This window comes from Lipophrys pholis (assembly GCF_963383615.2).
Source record: "Lipophrys pholis genome assembly, chromosome: 5".
NCBI classification, from domain to species: Eukaryota; Metazoa; Chordata; class Actinopteri; order Blenniiformes; family Blenniidae; genus Lipophrys; species Lipophrys pholis.
Genome location: NC_137628.1, coordinates 3,777,577 through 3,794,774, shown reverse-complemented (window position 1 = coordinate 3,794,774; position 17,198 = coordinate 3,777,577). Strand labels below are relative to the sequence as shown.

At 42.1% G+C, this 17,198-nt stretch overlaps 1 protein-coding gene across 1 annotated transcript; it reads left to right on the top strand.

Moving 5' to 3' along the window:
• The first annotated feature begins 1,559 nt into the window (after positions 1-1,559).
• Positions 1,560-13,256, top strand: tnpo2b (transportin 2b). Its single transcript, XM_080463717.1, has 24 exons — positions 1,560-1,752; positions 2,341-2,440; positions 2,613-2,688; positions 2,817-2,966; positions 3,198-3,304; positions 3,411-3,544; positions 3,624-3,705; positions 5,102-5,224; positions 5,312-5,430; positions 5,515-5,575; positions 5,659-5,830; positions 6,264-6,416; positions 6,775-7,000; positions 7,080-7,251; positions 7,365-7,559; positions 7,658-7,816; positions 8,657-8,744; positions 8,938-9,036; positions 9,121-9,216; positions 10,233-10,308; positions 10,792-10,891; positions 10,989-11,063; positions 12,185-12,312; positions 12,417-13,256. The coding sequence occupies exons 2-23, from the start codon at positions 2,342-2,344 to the stop codon at positions 12,290-12,292; spliced, it is 2,670 nt and encodes an 889-aa protein (XP_080319843.1). The 5' UTR covers positions 1,560-1,752; position 2,341; the 3' UTR covers positions 12,293-12,312; positions 12,417-13,256.
• Positions 13,257-17,198: the final 3,942 nt, after the last annotated feature.

Below are 17,198 nucleotides of genomic sequence, written 5' to 3'. Positions count from 1 at the left end.
TTTGATCATCACATTTATTGACAGATTAAACTCTCTAATGACTGTACGTATTAATGTATGGAATTAATTAAAAGGTTTTTGGTTGTAGAATTGTAAAGAATGTGGAATGAAGTAATGCATCCGACTCTTTTCTAAAAAAAAGGTATTCCAATACTAACGTGTGTTTTTGACGGTGAAAATGAAATTTAAAAGGCAAAAACAAAAAAAAAGAGTTTATCACAGGATAAGAACTTTGAAAAGACAGCAACAAACAATTTTTCCTGATCAATTGGAACTTGAACGTATTTTATGAGCATATAAGAGAAACTTGTGAGTCCTGTCGCTCTTAACAGAAGACATGTGTCATTTGAAACTTCAGTGAGTTCTGGCGTTAATATGCCCACGCACGAGGTCACGTCAAGTAACATACAGTACAACGTTGAAGCTGGCGCCATCTCGTGGTCAGATATTATAACGTGATGATGACGATGCTGATGATGATGATGATGATGATGATGATGATGATGATGATGATGATGATGATGATGATGATGATGATGATGATGATCATATTGTAATTATGTAGGTCGCCTCGTTTAGAGGTTTACCAGGCACGTCCAACTTGGAAGAGGCCCCAGTTTTTATATTTCATTATTTTATTTAGCCTTTATTTAGTCAGGAGGACCACATTGAGATTAATAATCTCTTTTACAAGTGTGTACTGAGAAACACAGGTTTCAATATGCTTTTTAAAAAAAAAAAATTTATTTCAATGTTTTTGTTCAGGATTTAAAAAAAAGGATTGCAACTCTGCACAATTTTGTGCCGTGCAAAAAAATACTTGGTTTAATCCAGACCCCAGTGACCCCAAAGCCAGTGGCCAACAATGTGCAGGGGCAGTTTTCTTTCCTTCCTATCCTAAACTATCAGGACTGCCCATCTTTCTGTCACTCATGAACTACAACTCTGATTGTTAATGTTCTCATTAGCGCAAACACAAACGGAATGGTTTTTTTCTTATTTATTATTGAAAAAAATGGCATTTTACAAAATATGGCACTGTAACATTGTCTTACATTTTCTGTTAGGCTATAGACAAGCATCACATAATAATAGATGATATATCTATATAGGATAACTAAAAGATAGAAAATGAAGAATAAACAAATAGATACAAGAATAAATGAAGGAAAAATAAGGCTTGGCCTAAAGTCCTCTACAGCAGTCTTTTTCTCCACACATTGAAAGATGAAAAATAGTGATAGTTGTTTATGTATTATAGTAATCACATCGTAATTAATATATTGTATTGCGTGTGTGCGTGTGTGTGTGTGTGTGTGTGTGTGTGTGTGTGTGTGTGTGTGTGTGTGTGTGTGTGTGTGTGTGTGTGTGTGTGTATGTGTGTGTTGACCATATAGTGTTTGTAGTGTTTCTTCGCTTTTGGGAGACACAGAAAACTTGAAAAATGTGGACAAGCTGAAAGTTAACAATATTGATCAAGTCACATTCTGGTTGTTTAGATTCTCCTCACGCTGTGTCCTCAGTGCGTCCACACTACGGAAGCCGGTGGGGATCAAACCGATCACCCGGCTTGATTGGAAGGCATGCAATCTCTGTCACAGACCAGCTAGCATAGCAGCGGCGGAGATCTGCTCAGATCTGGAGTGTGCATTCAGCTGATCGGCTCGCAGTCTGCCTGTTTAATGTGAATTGTTGCAGCGTGGCTGCGCTGTCGTCTGTAGAGATTTAGATCGAGCACATCGGAGCGAGCAGGTAAAAAAAAAGAAGCTTTCGCGGCACTTTCAATCTGATGCTAACTAGCGCTGCTAGTCCTCTCGCCCCGGTTTGGTCTGTTGTTCCTATTAACCGAAGCCGTCCTCGTTGGTTGTAAATGCGTGTTTAGAGACTCGGCGTGGCGGCGGAATAGTTGCTGTGGGGTTACGTTTTTGCAGTTTGTGGAGAAGTTGCGTGTTGAAATGCAGTGACGCCGAGCTAGCCTGTTAGCCGGAGAGCCAGACGTTTGCGGCTATGTCGTTCTGGGCCTCTCGTTAAAAACACTTCTCCCGGCGCAGATGGTTGTTTTTTTGGAGACTTTGCTAATGCAACTGCACCCTGCTTTGTCACCACTCTGTACTTAAGGGATTTACTCCACCAAAACATAACTGCGAATAATATCCATGCTTCCACGGCACTGTTAGTGTGGATTGCAGTTAATTATCACAATATTTACTTTGAAAGTAGAAGTCCGGTGTCACATGTGAGGTTGTTGTCTTTCCGTTCCTTTTTTTTTTGTAAATGATTTAGATTTTTATTCGGTGATGAGATTGCAGGTGAAGCTCCTCACACTGTGTTCTCCTGCAGGATGGAGTGGCAGCCAGATGAACAGGGTCTGCAGCAAGTGCTTCAGCTCCTCAAGGACTCCCAGTCCCCAGATACTGCAACACAGAGGGCTGTTCAAGAAGTATCCTTACATCTGGCTGTGCGTGAGGGTGACACAGGAAGGTGTGAGATGTTGCCTCCTCCGTGGGAGAGATGGGAAATGTTATGTGCAGCTTGCATCTACGAAACTGCAGTGCAGAAAATCCACTCTGATTGTATTTGCAGTTGGTTGAACTCCTTAACAGATACTGCAGAAATTGGAGCAACTTAACCAGTTTCCAGATTTCAACAACTATCTTATCTTTGTTCTCACAAGCCTCAAATCGGAAGGTATGTTACACTAGTAATAGAAGATGCTTATTACCCTTAATAACATTGCTTGTCCTTGAAAGAGCTTTGTATCAGCTCTCCTTTGTACTTGATTCTCATGTTTTCTTCCTGCTGCCTTCCTTCTAAAGATGAGCCCACTCGTTCTCTGAGCGGGCTGATTCTGAAGAACAATGTAAAGGCTCACTACCAGAACTTCCCTCCCAACGTGGCGGACTTCATCAAACGAGAATGCCTCAACAACATTGGAGACCCGTCACCGCTTATCAGAGCCACGATTGGTGGGTGTTTGAGTGAGAGAGGGAAGATGGAAAAAGAAAGGGAAAGAGTTTGCTGTATTTTATAGCCAGCATGAGTCAGACTTTTATGTAGGTGGCTGAATATTTTGCAGGTAATGTGGTTGTGTGGGAGCGAGTGCTGTATTTTCAAGATGTTTCAACGGTAGAATAAGTTAAGGCGTTACTTTAAGACCTAATGTTTTAGTAACATCTGACCTCTTTGTTTTTGCAAAGGCATTCTGATTACTACTATCGCGTCTAAAGGAGAGCTGCAGACTTGGCCGGAGCTGTTACCTCAGCTCTGTAACCTGCTCAACTCAGAGGACTACAACACCTGCGAGGTCGGGCTTTAAACCCCAATACAGTATACATTTTGTTATGGTGCTATAACAATGCAAGTAATCTCTTCTTTTGCCCGTTTCCACTTCTCATTTTTCTAAATTCCAGGGTTCCTTTGGAGCGCTGCAGAAAATCTGTGAGGATTCTTCAGAACTGTTGGATAGCGATGCTCTGAACAGACCCCTCAACATCATGATCCCCAAATTTCTCCAGTTCTTTAAACACTGCAGCCCCAAGATCAGGTCCGTTAATCACTAGTTGTATCTCTGTGTTTGTCTTAATTATCAGTTTCTCATCTACTCGTGTGTTCCTTAATGTCAGGTCTCATGCCATAGCGTGTGTGAACCAGTTCATCATTGGCCGAGCTCAGGCTCTGATGGATAACATTGACACCTTCATTGAGGTGAGAAATTTTAACTTTTCAAAAATCTCTGTGGGGCTTCAGACTCAAAAATGTTCGTCACAGTATGAAAATAATACCAAGAGTCATGCGTTATGTTTAACTCCCTTGATGTGGTTCCTTTTGTATTTCTTACGGTTTGACTGCTTGAAAACAGAGCTGTCACACAATTCTGATGTAAACTGTATTTAGCTTTCTTTTTTTTCCTACCAAAGTAGTGCTTAGTGGAAGTTTGTCTTTGAACCTGGAAACGATGCCGTCATACAACTTTAATGGCCTCCAGTTCAGGGTCTCTGGAGGCAAAGTCAAAGTGCACCATGGACAGGATTTCAGTCCATCACAAGACAAACACAGACACTCGATATACAGTCTCTCACACAGACACACACACCTAGGGACAATATAGAGACACCAGTTAAAACCAAATGCATGTTTTTATTTTGAGAGGAGAAACTGGAACTGAAACTGTCCAGACTTCAACCGGGGGTGTTGTTGCTGTCAGGCGCTAACCACTGTAGCACCGTATACCAACATGGTTCCTTATGTTAAAGCAGTTCTGAAAAAGGAAAAAAAATAGGCATTTCACAACTGTCTGAAGAGTCATTTATGATGCTTTAAAGAATCTTGATGAGCAAAATGTTTTTCTTGATCAGCTTGTACACCATACATAATACTGTCAAGATGCATTGATAGACTTTTAGAGGAAATGTTACGATGTGCAAGCAGGCAGCTTGCCAGAGTAGGACATTTTATTCAGCACCACTGCACTCAGTAGTTTGCAGTGGAGGCGCTCGGCATCGCCTGAGCAAGAGCACCTCAGCTAACCTCTGATGAAAAAACAAAACAATTACATTTGTAGGGAGTACACCATTAGTCTTACTAAGCTTCAGGGGAAATCTACAGCCACACCATCACACAAGCTCCACTTTTAATCATTGAGGTCACGACAGTGTGTGATTAATTGATCACTTGCATTGTGCACTTGCTTCACAGTAATTAATCACAGCAGATTGTCACGGATTGTAGTAAGATTTTGGACAAATCATCGCACAAGCACTCACATTCACAGCCCCCCCCCCCCCCCCCCGTGGAGCAGGTCGGTGTGATACCAAGCTGAGGTTAGTTTGATGGTAAAGACTTAATGCTGCAGACTCTGCATGGAGAGGGAATTAGGTCATGTGTTCTTGGAGGCTCAGACTGTGTGTTTTGTCGGGGAAACCATTAGCTTGTATTTGCCAACGCTTTGACCACGAGAAGAAATATTAAAGTTGAAAATTATTAAACTTATTGGATCCAATTTATTGTCTAACTTCACACGTTTCAATTCTGTATTTTCCCCTTCATTTACATCAAGTGACTTCATGTGATTTCAGTCTCTTTGCGTCTGTCTTCTGTCCAGAGCTTGTTCGCCCTGGCTGGTGATGAGGACAGTGAAGTGCGTAAGAACGTGTGCAGGGCTCTTGTCATGCTGCTGGAAGTCCGTATTGACCGCCTCATCCCGCACATGCACAGCATCATTCAGGTGAGAGCGGCGCTGGGATCTCTTTTAAAACACACGGCTGCTTTCCGTTTGTCCTCCTCACGATCCCCCGTTGTTGCGTCTTCTCAGTATATGCTGCAGCGGACGCAGGACCCAGACGAGAACGTGGCTCTGGAAGCCTGCGAGTTCTGGCTGACTCTGGCTGAACAGCCCATCTGTAAAGAAGCTCTTTCTGGCCACTTGGTCCAGTAAGTGTTTGTGTGTGGATTTGAACGATGACGTGTGGATTTCCGTTTGGCAGTAATAACGTGTTTATCTGTGACTTCTTGCAGACTGATCCCCATCTTGGTGAATGGGATGAAATACTCTGAGATAGACATTATACTTCTAAAGGTTCGCCGGCTCCAGACAAATCAAGCGTCTTCTTTCTGTTTGTGTTTCCGTCTTGCGCTCATCTTTGTCTCTGTGTCCCTCAGGGCGATGTCGAAGAGGACGAGACGATTCCAGACAGCGAACAAGACATCAAACCCCGTTTCCACAAGTCTCGCACTGTCACTCTGCAGCACGAGGGAGGGGAGGGCGAGGAGGGGGAGGACATTGATGAAGACGAGGATGACGACGATGATACGCTGTCTGACTGGAACCTTCGTATGTTACACACACAGCTTTAATTTACAAGTGACAATTGATCAGAAAAGCATAAGAAGTAACCTATTCTGGTGAAATACTGAGCAGAAATGGTCACAATCTTATATTTTGATTACTGGTCGATGGACTTTACGTTTTGACAAATGTTTTCAAGTCACTGGCAATTTGAATACCAAGTATTTAAAGCATCAATGCTTTACTTTTTCTAAAGCGAGGATGCTTGTAGTACGCAAATAGACAGATTTTCAGTTTAATAAAATTTCTAACTATGCATTTCCTCAACTTAAATTGTACAGAAGATGATTTACCTCTGAAATTTAAACGTCCAAACATCTTTAATTGTATCGTTTTGTGATTTTAGGATGTTTTGCCATTTTTTTTTCCCCATACAACTTTGTAAACTTTTAGCTGATGTTGTTTTCCTCCTCTTCAGGGAAGTGCTCAGCGGCCGCTCTGGACGTTCTTGCCAACGTGTTTCGTGAGGAGTTATTGCCCCACCTTCTGCCCCTTCTCAAGGGGCTGCTTTTTCATCCTGACTGGGTCATTAAAGAATCTGGCATCTTAGTGCTGGGGGCCATAGCTGAGGGTAAGATGACTAAATAAATAACATTTTTTAACTTTGCATCATGAATTGAGAATATTTACGGCTGCTAGGGTAAATCGAAATTGATATAACTTACAGCCAATGTAGTACTGTACAATACGCTACAACCACTAAATGCAATACAACGTATATTACTGCATTCATCATACACTAGATTCTTCTATACCAACCCACCCACTGCAACCCTGTTTATTATATTTACTTGAATGTAACTATATCAGCTTTATCGAGTGTATAGTATGAACTATTAATCCATTAGAAGAAAGAAAATAAATAATAATTCATTCTAAAATGGTGATTTTCATCAAGGAAACTGAATTGAAGCCTTTCGTCCTTCCAGGCTGTATGCAGGGTATGGTACCTTACTTGCCTGAACTCATCCCCCACCTCATCCAGTGTCTGTGCGACAAGAAAGCCTTGGTCCGCTCAATCGCCTGCTGGACCCTCAGTCGCTATGCCCACTGGGTGGTCAGCCAGCCCCCCGACGCTCATCTTAAACCGCTCATGACTGAGCTGCTGAAACGCATCCTGGATGGCAACAAAAGGGTGCAGGAGGCCGCCTGCAGGTACGTCTTCTGCTCGTTTGTCCCCACGACCTCCTCAACCTCTCCTGCTTCTCCCTCACACCTGGTGCTTTCTGTGCAGCGCGTTTGCCACGCTGGAGGAGGAGGCATGTACAGAGCTGGTGCCTTATCTGAGCTTCATCCTGGACACTCTGGTTTTTGCTTTTGGGAAGTATCAACACAAGAACCTGCTCATTCTCTATGACGCTATAGGAACGCTTGCAGACTCTGTGGGACACCATCTCAACCAGCCCGTGAGCCCATAAATCACACACTGCCTCACACAGCTCGGTCTTATGTTGTGAAATGTTTCACTGCTGTGCATCAATAAAGCACTCACAGGGACGACTGTCACTTGTGTGTTCAGGAGTACATTCAGAAGCTCATGCCCCCACTGATAGCGAAGTGGAACGAGCTGAAGGACGAGGACAAAGATCTCTTCCCTTTGCTTGAGTGTCTGTCGTCGGTCGCTACAGCCCTGCAGAGCGGCTTTCTGCCCTACTGTGAGCCCGTCTACCAGCGCTGCGTCACTCTGGTGCAGAAGACACTGGCTCAGGCCATGGTGAGCCAAACGCCCGTCTTCACACTCATGCAGGCTTTGCAGCAGCAACGTGTTGAATTACGTAAATGATGCTTGATGTGTGTGTGCCTGTGTCTCAGATGTACAGTCAGCAGCCAGACCAGTATGAAGCTCCTGACAAGGACTTCATGATAGTGGCCCTGGACCTTTTAAGTGGCTTGGCTGAAGGACTCGGAGGCCACGTGGACACACTTGTGGCCCGCAGTAATATAATGACCCTGCTGTTCCAGTGCATGCAGGTGAGAATCGCTGATGAGAAAAGGTTTGTGTCTGCGATTGTGTATACATTGGGAGTGTATCGATCCACCAAAACAGTATATCTAGTTCTCATTTCATTCAGTTAACCCCCCCCCCCACAAAACAACAACAAAAAACGATCCTTTTAATTTTTACCAGAACTCTCATTACTATGCAGTGCTGGAAGTGAAGAACCATTGATTATTTTTTTGTTTCTAAAATGTCAAAACAACAGCTGGATTTCTATTAGTCCAACAATTATTTGGGTGATTGGGAAAACGAATTCCAATTGCAGACGTCTTTGCATTCATACTTCAGTTTGAACTGCACTTAATCTTATTGTGAAGGAAACCAAGGCCAAGTTTCTAATGAGCATCAGTTTGCTTTCTGATTGTCCATCAGTGTTCAGATGAGAAGCTACTGGAAGCAAACCAGATAAACCAAACTGCCTCCATATCGTCTCCCTTTCCTCATTCCCTTTACATATCTTGCACTTAAACGAGGCTTTCTCCTTGAAATAATGCATGCACTTCAGTGTCATCATAATTGTTCTGAAAGCCCCCCCTTGGTCTTGTATAGTCTCCCCACAGTTCCGGTAGAGCTTAATTTAATTCTGCTAATTCCTACTCCTGCTGATTTTTATGAAAAGCTCAGTTGACACACAGCAGGGTGGCTTTTAGTGCCAACGAGCTACAGTGTATGCACTTTCATAGGGATTAACGCTTGCTGCTATCTGATCACCTAAAATATGTCTCTAACACAGTCCAGTGGTTTTTGGTGCTTATAGTCTGCTATCTGCATGTGTGTTTTGATTTTTGTCTCGCTGTCTTTCTTTGTCTCAGGACACAATGCCTGAAGTAAGGCAGAGCTCATTTGCCTTGTTGGGCGATTTGACCAAGGCTTGCTTTCCTCATGTGAAGCCATGTATTGGTAAGTATCTCATCTCTAGTGTTTACACACACACACACACACACACACACACACACACACACACACACACACACACACACACACACACACACACACACACACACACACACACACACACACACACACACACACACACACACACAGACACAGGCCACTCATCATCTCTTTCGTTGGTCTTGTGTTTGTCCTGCAGCTGAATTCATGCCAATCCTCGGGACTAATCTGAACCCAGAGTTCATCTCCGTCTGCAACAATGCGACCTGGGCCATCGGAGAGATCTGCATGCAGATGGGTCAGTGGTGGTGGTCACCCTGAAGTGTCTGTGCCGGCTAAATGCGAGGAGCTTGTTTCTCACCGTCTTGTTCTGATCTGACAGGAGTGGAGATGCAGCCGTACATCGCTATGGTTCTGAACCAGCTGGTTGAGATCATCAATCGGCCCAACACTCCAAAGACCCTGTTAGAAAACACAGGTATATAAACACACGTACAGTCACCCTCGCTTTTTTCAAGGACGGCGAGTTTGTAGCTTCACTGAGGCTACGTTCACACTGCAGGTCTTGATGCTCAATTGCAATGGATGTAAACATGGACGCCAGATGTCAGACGTCAATGACGAAGTAGTCGCGTGTAGAAAAATATCTGAATTGGTGCCACATATGATCGAGGTCTGGGTCTGGTGTGAACAAATCGGAATTGGAGCTTCCACACGGCCACAAAACAAGTCGGATATGAGGCCCCGTTTACACGACAACGAATACGGGTGTATCCGCAAAACTTTCTTTACTTTAGGGGGTTCCGTTTACACAACACCGGTGTGTGGATCCACTGTATCCGCAAAGGTTTTATTCCGGCTCCCAAGGTGGAAAGAGTCTTTCACTATTCCCTCCTGCAGAGATTGTCGGAGGCTATGGAGCGCTCTTACTGCGCATGCGCATATCTCTCCCTCCTTCCTTCTGCTCATCCACTTGTAAACAAACATGGCGGACCCGTAGTGGTATGACTCGCGGTCTGTATTCTAGTTTTATCTTCCATATCAGTAGTTTTATAGTTAAGACTCCTGATAGCGTCTAATATGTCAACAGTCCATACGGATGTCGGATTCTCTCCATTTCCTTCACGTCTCATGCTTTTTGTTCTCTGCACGCGTCAGTGTGGTTTCATTACAAAATCAAGCGACAGCGCCATCCAGTGGCCCGGCATACTAACTTCATCGTTGTCAGTGTGTCCGCAGCTGCAGTGTAAACACACTCCTTTTTTTTTTTTTTAACGGATCAGGTGTTGTCATGTGAAACGTTGAGGTGTAAACGGGGCCTGAGTCACTTGTGAGCAAAAAAACAGAAGTGACTCTTTTGACGTTTCCCTGCAGTGTGAACGAGGCCTTAGAACTGAGTGAACACATTACCCGCAGACATGCCGTGGTTGACATGAAGCCGCAATGTCAGTTACACTCTTAACAGCAGTCGTTACTCATCTTCATCTTCTTCAGCAATCACCATCGGCCGCCTGGGCTACGTGTGTCCTCAGGAGGTTGCTTCCATGCTGCCACAGTTTATCCGACCCTGGTGAGTGACATTCTGGGGACATTTACTTTATGACATCTGCGTGCAGTCAGTGCAGGCCAATGTCGTACATCAGACGTAGTCGGGATTCACATGCAATCTTCTCAGACTTCGTTTCACATCATAGGTTATCATAGGTTACAAGATAAGTTGGTTTTTATGGGTGCATCAGCTCTGAGATGAACTGTAAAACTTTGATTCAGAAGATTTTGGTTTGTTTCGTTGGTCATGGTTAATCAGCTGCATCCCGACTGATGAAAATATTTCTACAAACAATAACCACGTTATCTCATCTTTGTAGTTGAGTCCTAATTGTAGTTGTCCCATGCCTTAAAAAAGTGTCAAATATCAACAAACTTATAAATAAATTTTTGCTTTTTGTGTCCTAGACCTGGATTTGTGTGCTTTGCCACTTCAGGTGTTTCTGTTAGACTGGATCATTTCAAGTTTACCTGAAGCTTATGTTCAAGTGATTTGGTCTCTCAGGTGTACGTCTCTGCGAAACATCCGAGACAATGAGGAGAAAGACTCGGCCTTCCGGGGGATTTGCATGATGATTGGAGTGAACCCTGGAGGTGTGGTGCAGGTGAGACGGCCACGGCCTCTGTTTTTTGTGTCGTTGGCTGGAAACTAAAGCTGTAGGTATGACGGGGCGTTCACTGTTTGTTTGTTTGTTTGTTCAGGACTTCATCTTCTTCTGCGACGCCGTGGCCTCCTGGGTGAATCCTAAAGATGATCTGAGAGAAATGTTCTACAAGGTGAGCGTCCACCTCCCATTAAACAGTGAGTCAGCCGGGCCTGATTCTGTTGGAAATGAATCTCTGCTGTGAGTCACTGTGAGGTGTAGAGGCTTCATCACAGCGTGTATATCTCAGGTTTCTATTATCAGGCAGCACAGATGTGAGGCAGAAACTGCTGCAGCGCCTCGTCACATAAAGAGCTCTCAGGAAAACAGGAAAATGCTTTGCCTGCAAATTGTATGTCAGATTTGCTTTTCTTGATGGATGACTACCTGTAGAGATAAAACTTCAGCGTCATCTGTGAAAAATGATTAAGCTTTCACTGTGATAGGCTTATTATTATTTTTTTAGATATATTCATTTTAATGGCAAACTCAGGATGACGGTATATTAGGCTGGATCAATGTTTAATACATCTCTGCTAGCTCCCTGAAGTTGTGTGTTGGAAATATAAACTCAATACACTTTTTTCAAACTGTGTTCACACAGAAACCTTCTTAGGTCTGCATCACCAGACATCTGATTGCATTGCATCTTTGTTTTTTTTTGTATTACTCATTAAAAACTGACCATTTCTACAAAAAATGTGCCCTCTAAGCAGCTGCATATTGCACAAGACTTTATCATTCAATTAAAAGTTTTAACCTTGAAAAACATTTTAAGTTTTATGTACCACCCCATCCTTTGAGGACGCAACCAAAAACTTTGACTCTGATAATCAAAGCCCTTAGACATTTCGATAAAATATTTAATGCAGATAATATCTAACTAAAACATCAATTTGGAATGAAGTTTGTCATTTTAATAAATGTCTATATAATTTTGTACTTGCTCTATATTGCTCTTTTATCTCATAGCTGGCCAAAAATGTTATGACAATAATATTGATCATTACTCTAGAAACACTTCCAGTCCCAGAGGGAGAGTCTTTTACACTGATCATTAATATGAATTCATGTGGAAGTGGAGCAACTTATTAGGTCGCACTACTTCCTTCTTCGCCCTGCACACAGTTTGTACAGTCTATTATGATTTTTACTCATGTCTCAGCTGAGATTTCTTTTTGACATGTTTTGAAATTTATTCTCTTGTAGTGAATTAAGAGTGAGCTTCTTGTCTCTTCTGCCCCCTCTCCAAAGATCCTGCATGGTTTTAAGGAGCAGGTTGGGGAGGAGAACTGGCAGCAGTTCTCAGAGCAGTTCCCCCCTCTGCTGAAGGAGAGACTGGCAGCTTGCTATGGCGTTTAGACTCTACACCCACCCAAGAGGTAATCCCACATATGGCCTCATTGAAAGTGTTTTTGAAGGTACTTTCATTATTAATACAGTTTGTGTCATCTTTTTTCTTTTTTTTTTTTTTCCATCCTCTTAGGTGAGCCAGCAGGAGGAGGGTGAATGGGAAACTCATCCATCTGTGTATTGCACTGCCCTGATCTGGGGGGAGGGAGAGGGAAGCTATTGGCCGCTCCCCCTTGATGGACGGCCCCCACGCCCTATGTGTTTGTCCATAGAGGGAGGGTGGGCGGGAGGGAGGGAGGGACAGGGGGGACACCTCTAGATTAACTAGGCAGGGACCCGACACAGAAAAACTAACTGGTAGGGACAGATAGTGAGGGACAGAGAAGGACGAGAAAGAGAGACGGAGGGAGTGAGAAGTTGAATAAAGAGGGAGGCAACGAGGAAAATCCAGCAGACAGAGAAGTTGAGGGAAAAGAGAGGGAGGGACATTAATAACAAGGCAGGACTCAAGAGCTTCAGAGAAGTCTGTTACTTGGAGAGCTGGGACCGTAGAGATTTAATAGGATTCTTCTACTTATGAGTAACCGCTAGCTTGACCGACAGACGGACCATCGTACTCAGACTCGCACACGTAAAACTTGCACATGCTGTACATGCAGCACATGGAACAGACTGTGGGTGGCACTATTATTTAGACTTTTTGAGACCTACGTGTAATTAGGGACAGACCGACAGGTGTATAATCTCTGTTCATTTTTCTGGGTGATATCTTTCTTTTCCGGGGAATAGGATTCAATACGAATCACTTCATCTGTAGTCACTGAATTCTACTTAACTGTAAGCTATTCTTGATATCCTCGTCTATGTTTCCTACCTTCATTTTGACCAGAGTGCTGCTTCACAGAGCTTTCCATCGGTCAGACGTGTTCCTATCACATTTTCTACCTGATCAGCTGAAAAGGAGAGAAAGTTTAAAAAAAAAAAAAAAAAAAAAAAGATTTAAGTGTCTTTCCTTGTGGCTTCACAGAAACCATTCCTCTAGCAAGGGAGGTTTAGGGCTAACACATTTGTTTTCTCACCAGAGGGGGAGGAACTCTTACAAAGAAGAAAAAAAAAGAAAAAAAAAGAAAATCACATCCTTAGTTGTCTCTTTGCAGTTTTTTGTGGATGCAAGTGTGTGCGAACGTGTGCATGTGCAGTTTGTAAATCCTTACTTCGGCATTCTGTGTTAACAGTGTGTGAACTATGTATTGTTTTTGATAAGGTACCGAGCTAAAACTTGACTCCCACCGCAATGTCCTTGGCACCTGTTAACTGTGACCAAGTGTGTGAATGAGTTTGTGTGTGCGTGAGACACCGAGTACGTGTTTGTCTACATTCGTTCCGATATCCATTTGATGCCATATCGATATCTTAAGTATAGCAGTGATTGGCAGTTTCATTGTGATGTTTTAAAACTGGTCCATATTATTATGATTTTTATTTTGCTGCTGCTGATGATTTTTGTTTCCATAGTGGACTTAAATTCGCACACTTAACGCAAAACAATTTAAATAATGCTATTTTTCAGTGACTGTTAAGTTTTTTTTTGTTGATTTTTATTTTTTTATTTTGCACTTTTTATTTTAAATTTTTATATGGATTTTTTTTTTTTTTTTTTTTTACCTCACCCATATGATATGTCTTGACCCTAATGTCAGTGTTTGTCATACTGTGTTGCACTGTGAAATTAAGTGTCTATGACTGGCAAAAATATCCCAATACTAAATGGCAAATAAAAACAACTTTGTGAAACTGCGACTAATCCGCACTTTTACAATGACTAACTCTGCCATATTGCAGAAGAGTGTGTGTGTGTGTCTGTGCGTGTGTGTGTGTGTGTCTGTGCGCGTGTGTGTTTGAATGTGTGTGTGTGTTTATTTGTGTGTGTGTGTATGTGTGTGTGTGAGAGAGCGATCCTGCATGAGTCGGTGTGCATGGGTACCCGTTTCGCCTTTGAGCATGTTTTAGTTAAGATGCCGTCCAGATGATGTGTGCACAGTAGAGGGGGTGCATTTCTCCGTTTGGAAGGGTTGTAGCCTGCCCCAGCATACTTGGTGTGCATGCTCCGTGTCTGTGCAGTCACTGTGTGTGCCCGCGAGCGAATGCAGTGTGTGTGTGTGTGTTTGTCGTAGATTTCAGAACAACACGATTGCCCTTTACACACCAACACATCACCTCAATTCACTACTAGAAGAGAGCACAGTACATTAAAAGAATTTAAAAAAAAAAAATAAGAGCTAGGACACTGCCAAAGAGCAATAGCCACAGAAATTTTCAGACACAATAAGTAGAGACAAGCTGCTATTTCAATATTTGCATCATGCTGATGCAGAAATACAGTTGCAGCAGGGCTTTTATGATTATTCATGGTGTAGACTTTACCTGACGAATTGAATACAGGGATCTATTTTTATTGTTTTGTTTCCATTGATAATCTTTCCAGGTTTTGCAGCATGTAGGCATTTGAAATACGATCAAAGGTTGGCACTTGATTTGACCTAGACTGTGACCATTGAGATAATCAAATCCAGCGTTAGTCACTTCAAATACAAGACAATCTGAAGTCCAGTCTGCTTCTACTTCTACAGTCATTCAGTTTAAAGTTTGTACATGGAAATGTACTTGGTTGCTTGTTTGATTTTAGTGTATTTTTATTTGTTCCGCTGATGTTTTGGGGTTTTTATTTAGTCACATGAACAGTTTTTTTTTTTTTTGTATTGGGAAGGTCAGTGTACATTTATTTGGATGATCCTGTAGTAATTTGCTTTAGTGATCGAGTACCAAGAGTTTGAGGAAACCTTTTTGCAGATTAGAGTGTTTTTATTTCCTTTTTTCTAAATTTTGTTTATATAATAAAGAGCATGATATTGTTGCAGTTGGGCAGAAAGGCCTTTAGTTCCTTCTGTTCGTGTGCCCTTCTTTTCGAAAGCTGGGAATGGAAATAAAATGTTCTTGAGTCTTTGATATGATTTATAGTTTATGTTTGTAACATCTCTTGGACTCTTAAAATAAACCCTTTCATGCATGCAGAAGGATGCTTGTCATAGTTATCTTAGTATATATATATGATATATCTGCAGGATGTTTTCTAAATTTATAAACAAAATCAGCCTGAGAATTAGTCAGTAAAATAGTTAAAATCCCTGCACATCTATTGAAGCAACTTATTGTATGTTTATGTATTAACATTTATCTGATTTAATTTAATCCAACCCAAAACTGAGCTCATCACTTTATTTCATTCATCTAATTACAGCATAATCATCTCATAGCCCTTTGCATTCAAATCCACGTAACTCTGCAAAAGAAGGTCCTTATAACAGCAAGAAACAAGAAATGACCTGTTGATTTCAATTAGAATCAAATTCACATTAGTGTACATTCGTTAAGAGGGTTTTAAATGTTTCTTTAGTAGTTGCTATGCCACCTTTGCTTGTCTTTGCTGTGTTGGGAGATTAGATCGGTTCAATCCCATCAGACAACACACACAGAAATAAAGGGATCCTCATCAAAACCATGCACATGAAAGACAAACACACTCAAGAATCTATTTGAATGCAATTACAAGGCACTTTTAAAAACTGTGGATAATGAAATTGTTGCAAATCATTCAAAGGCCAAACTGAAATCGCTTGGATCTTGTGATAATCCAATTAATAGTCGCCTGCACTGGACAACTAATATCTAATTCTCCAAAATTCTGATTGTCCTTCTGCGAAGCTGTCGCTTCAGAAATCTACGAACTGTATTGTGATCTGCAGACTAAAGACGGGCAGAAAGGAGTTTATTCTATGTTTGTTGAAAACTGACTACCAAAAACCTTCACAAGTGTTATTGTGGTTAAAGGTGCAAAAAAAAGAGTTTTTTCTGAGAACAAGTATTCCAGCCCAGATGACAACCTGATGATAACCTCCACTCGTCCTCGTGGTGTGAACACTCTATAACTTTAAACTTTATTGGTTTGGGATGGAGATGCTGTTTGTTTTCTTTGGGGCCGTTCATCTTGTTCAAACACCCACTTCAAGTGCACTTCAGCTTTACCATAAGAGAACATGACCTCTTCACGTATTTTGATTTATGCAAACTGACCTGTGATCTCGGCGATGGATCGACCTCATACCGTCGTAAGAGAAGCGTCCACCGATTGTGATGCTGCCACCACCATGCTTCACTGTCTTCAGACTGGACTGTGTCTCAGTGTCTGGAGGTCAAACTGTTTACGATCCTTGCTTAAAAAAAAGCAAAATCTTACTTTCATCCGTCCACAAAATGTTTCTCCATTCCTCTTTAAGGCCAGTCCATGTGTTCCTAGTTGTTTTTTGTTTGTTGGATGGCTTCATCTGTTCAACAATTTATTAAAACGATCAGTCAGTCACATTGCAGCAGGTCTATTTCAGTAAACTGATATGATTGAGAGTGGAAAAGAAAAGATTTCTGTCCCCGACACTGTCAATTCCGATTGTTTTGCCTTTATATCCCCTGTATCTTTTCATAACGTTGCACATTATGTTTCTGTGCAAGAAATTGTGGGTTTATATTGCGTATGGGGCTTTGTTGGAGGTTTGGACCGTTTCAGGAAGCAGAGCTGCAGGTGAGCGCGACGGCAAGAAGGTAAGATTGAAACTACTTTTATACTTTGTTAAATAGACGTAACATGCAGAAGCCTATGTGGTGATGTGTGTGTAGAGAACAGCAGCAGACGGAAGGAGTCTGCTGAAGTCTGAAGAAACCAACATCTTTTTATACCAACCAGCTTCACAATCCGTCCAAAATTCAACTAACAACTGTCAGTTTAGAGTCTAATGCATTTCAGCTCCACTGTGTCTGCGCTGCACTGGCACAACTGTTCTAAAATGTATATTACCTATTTATA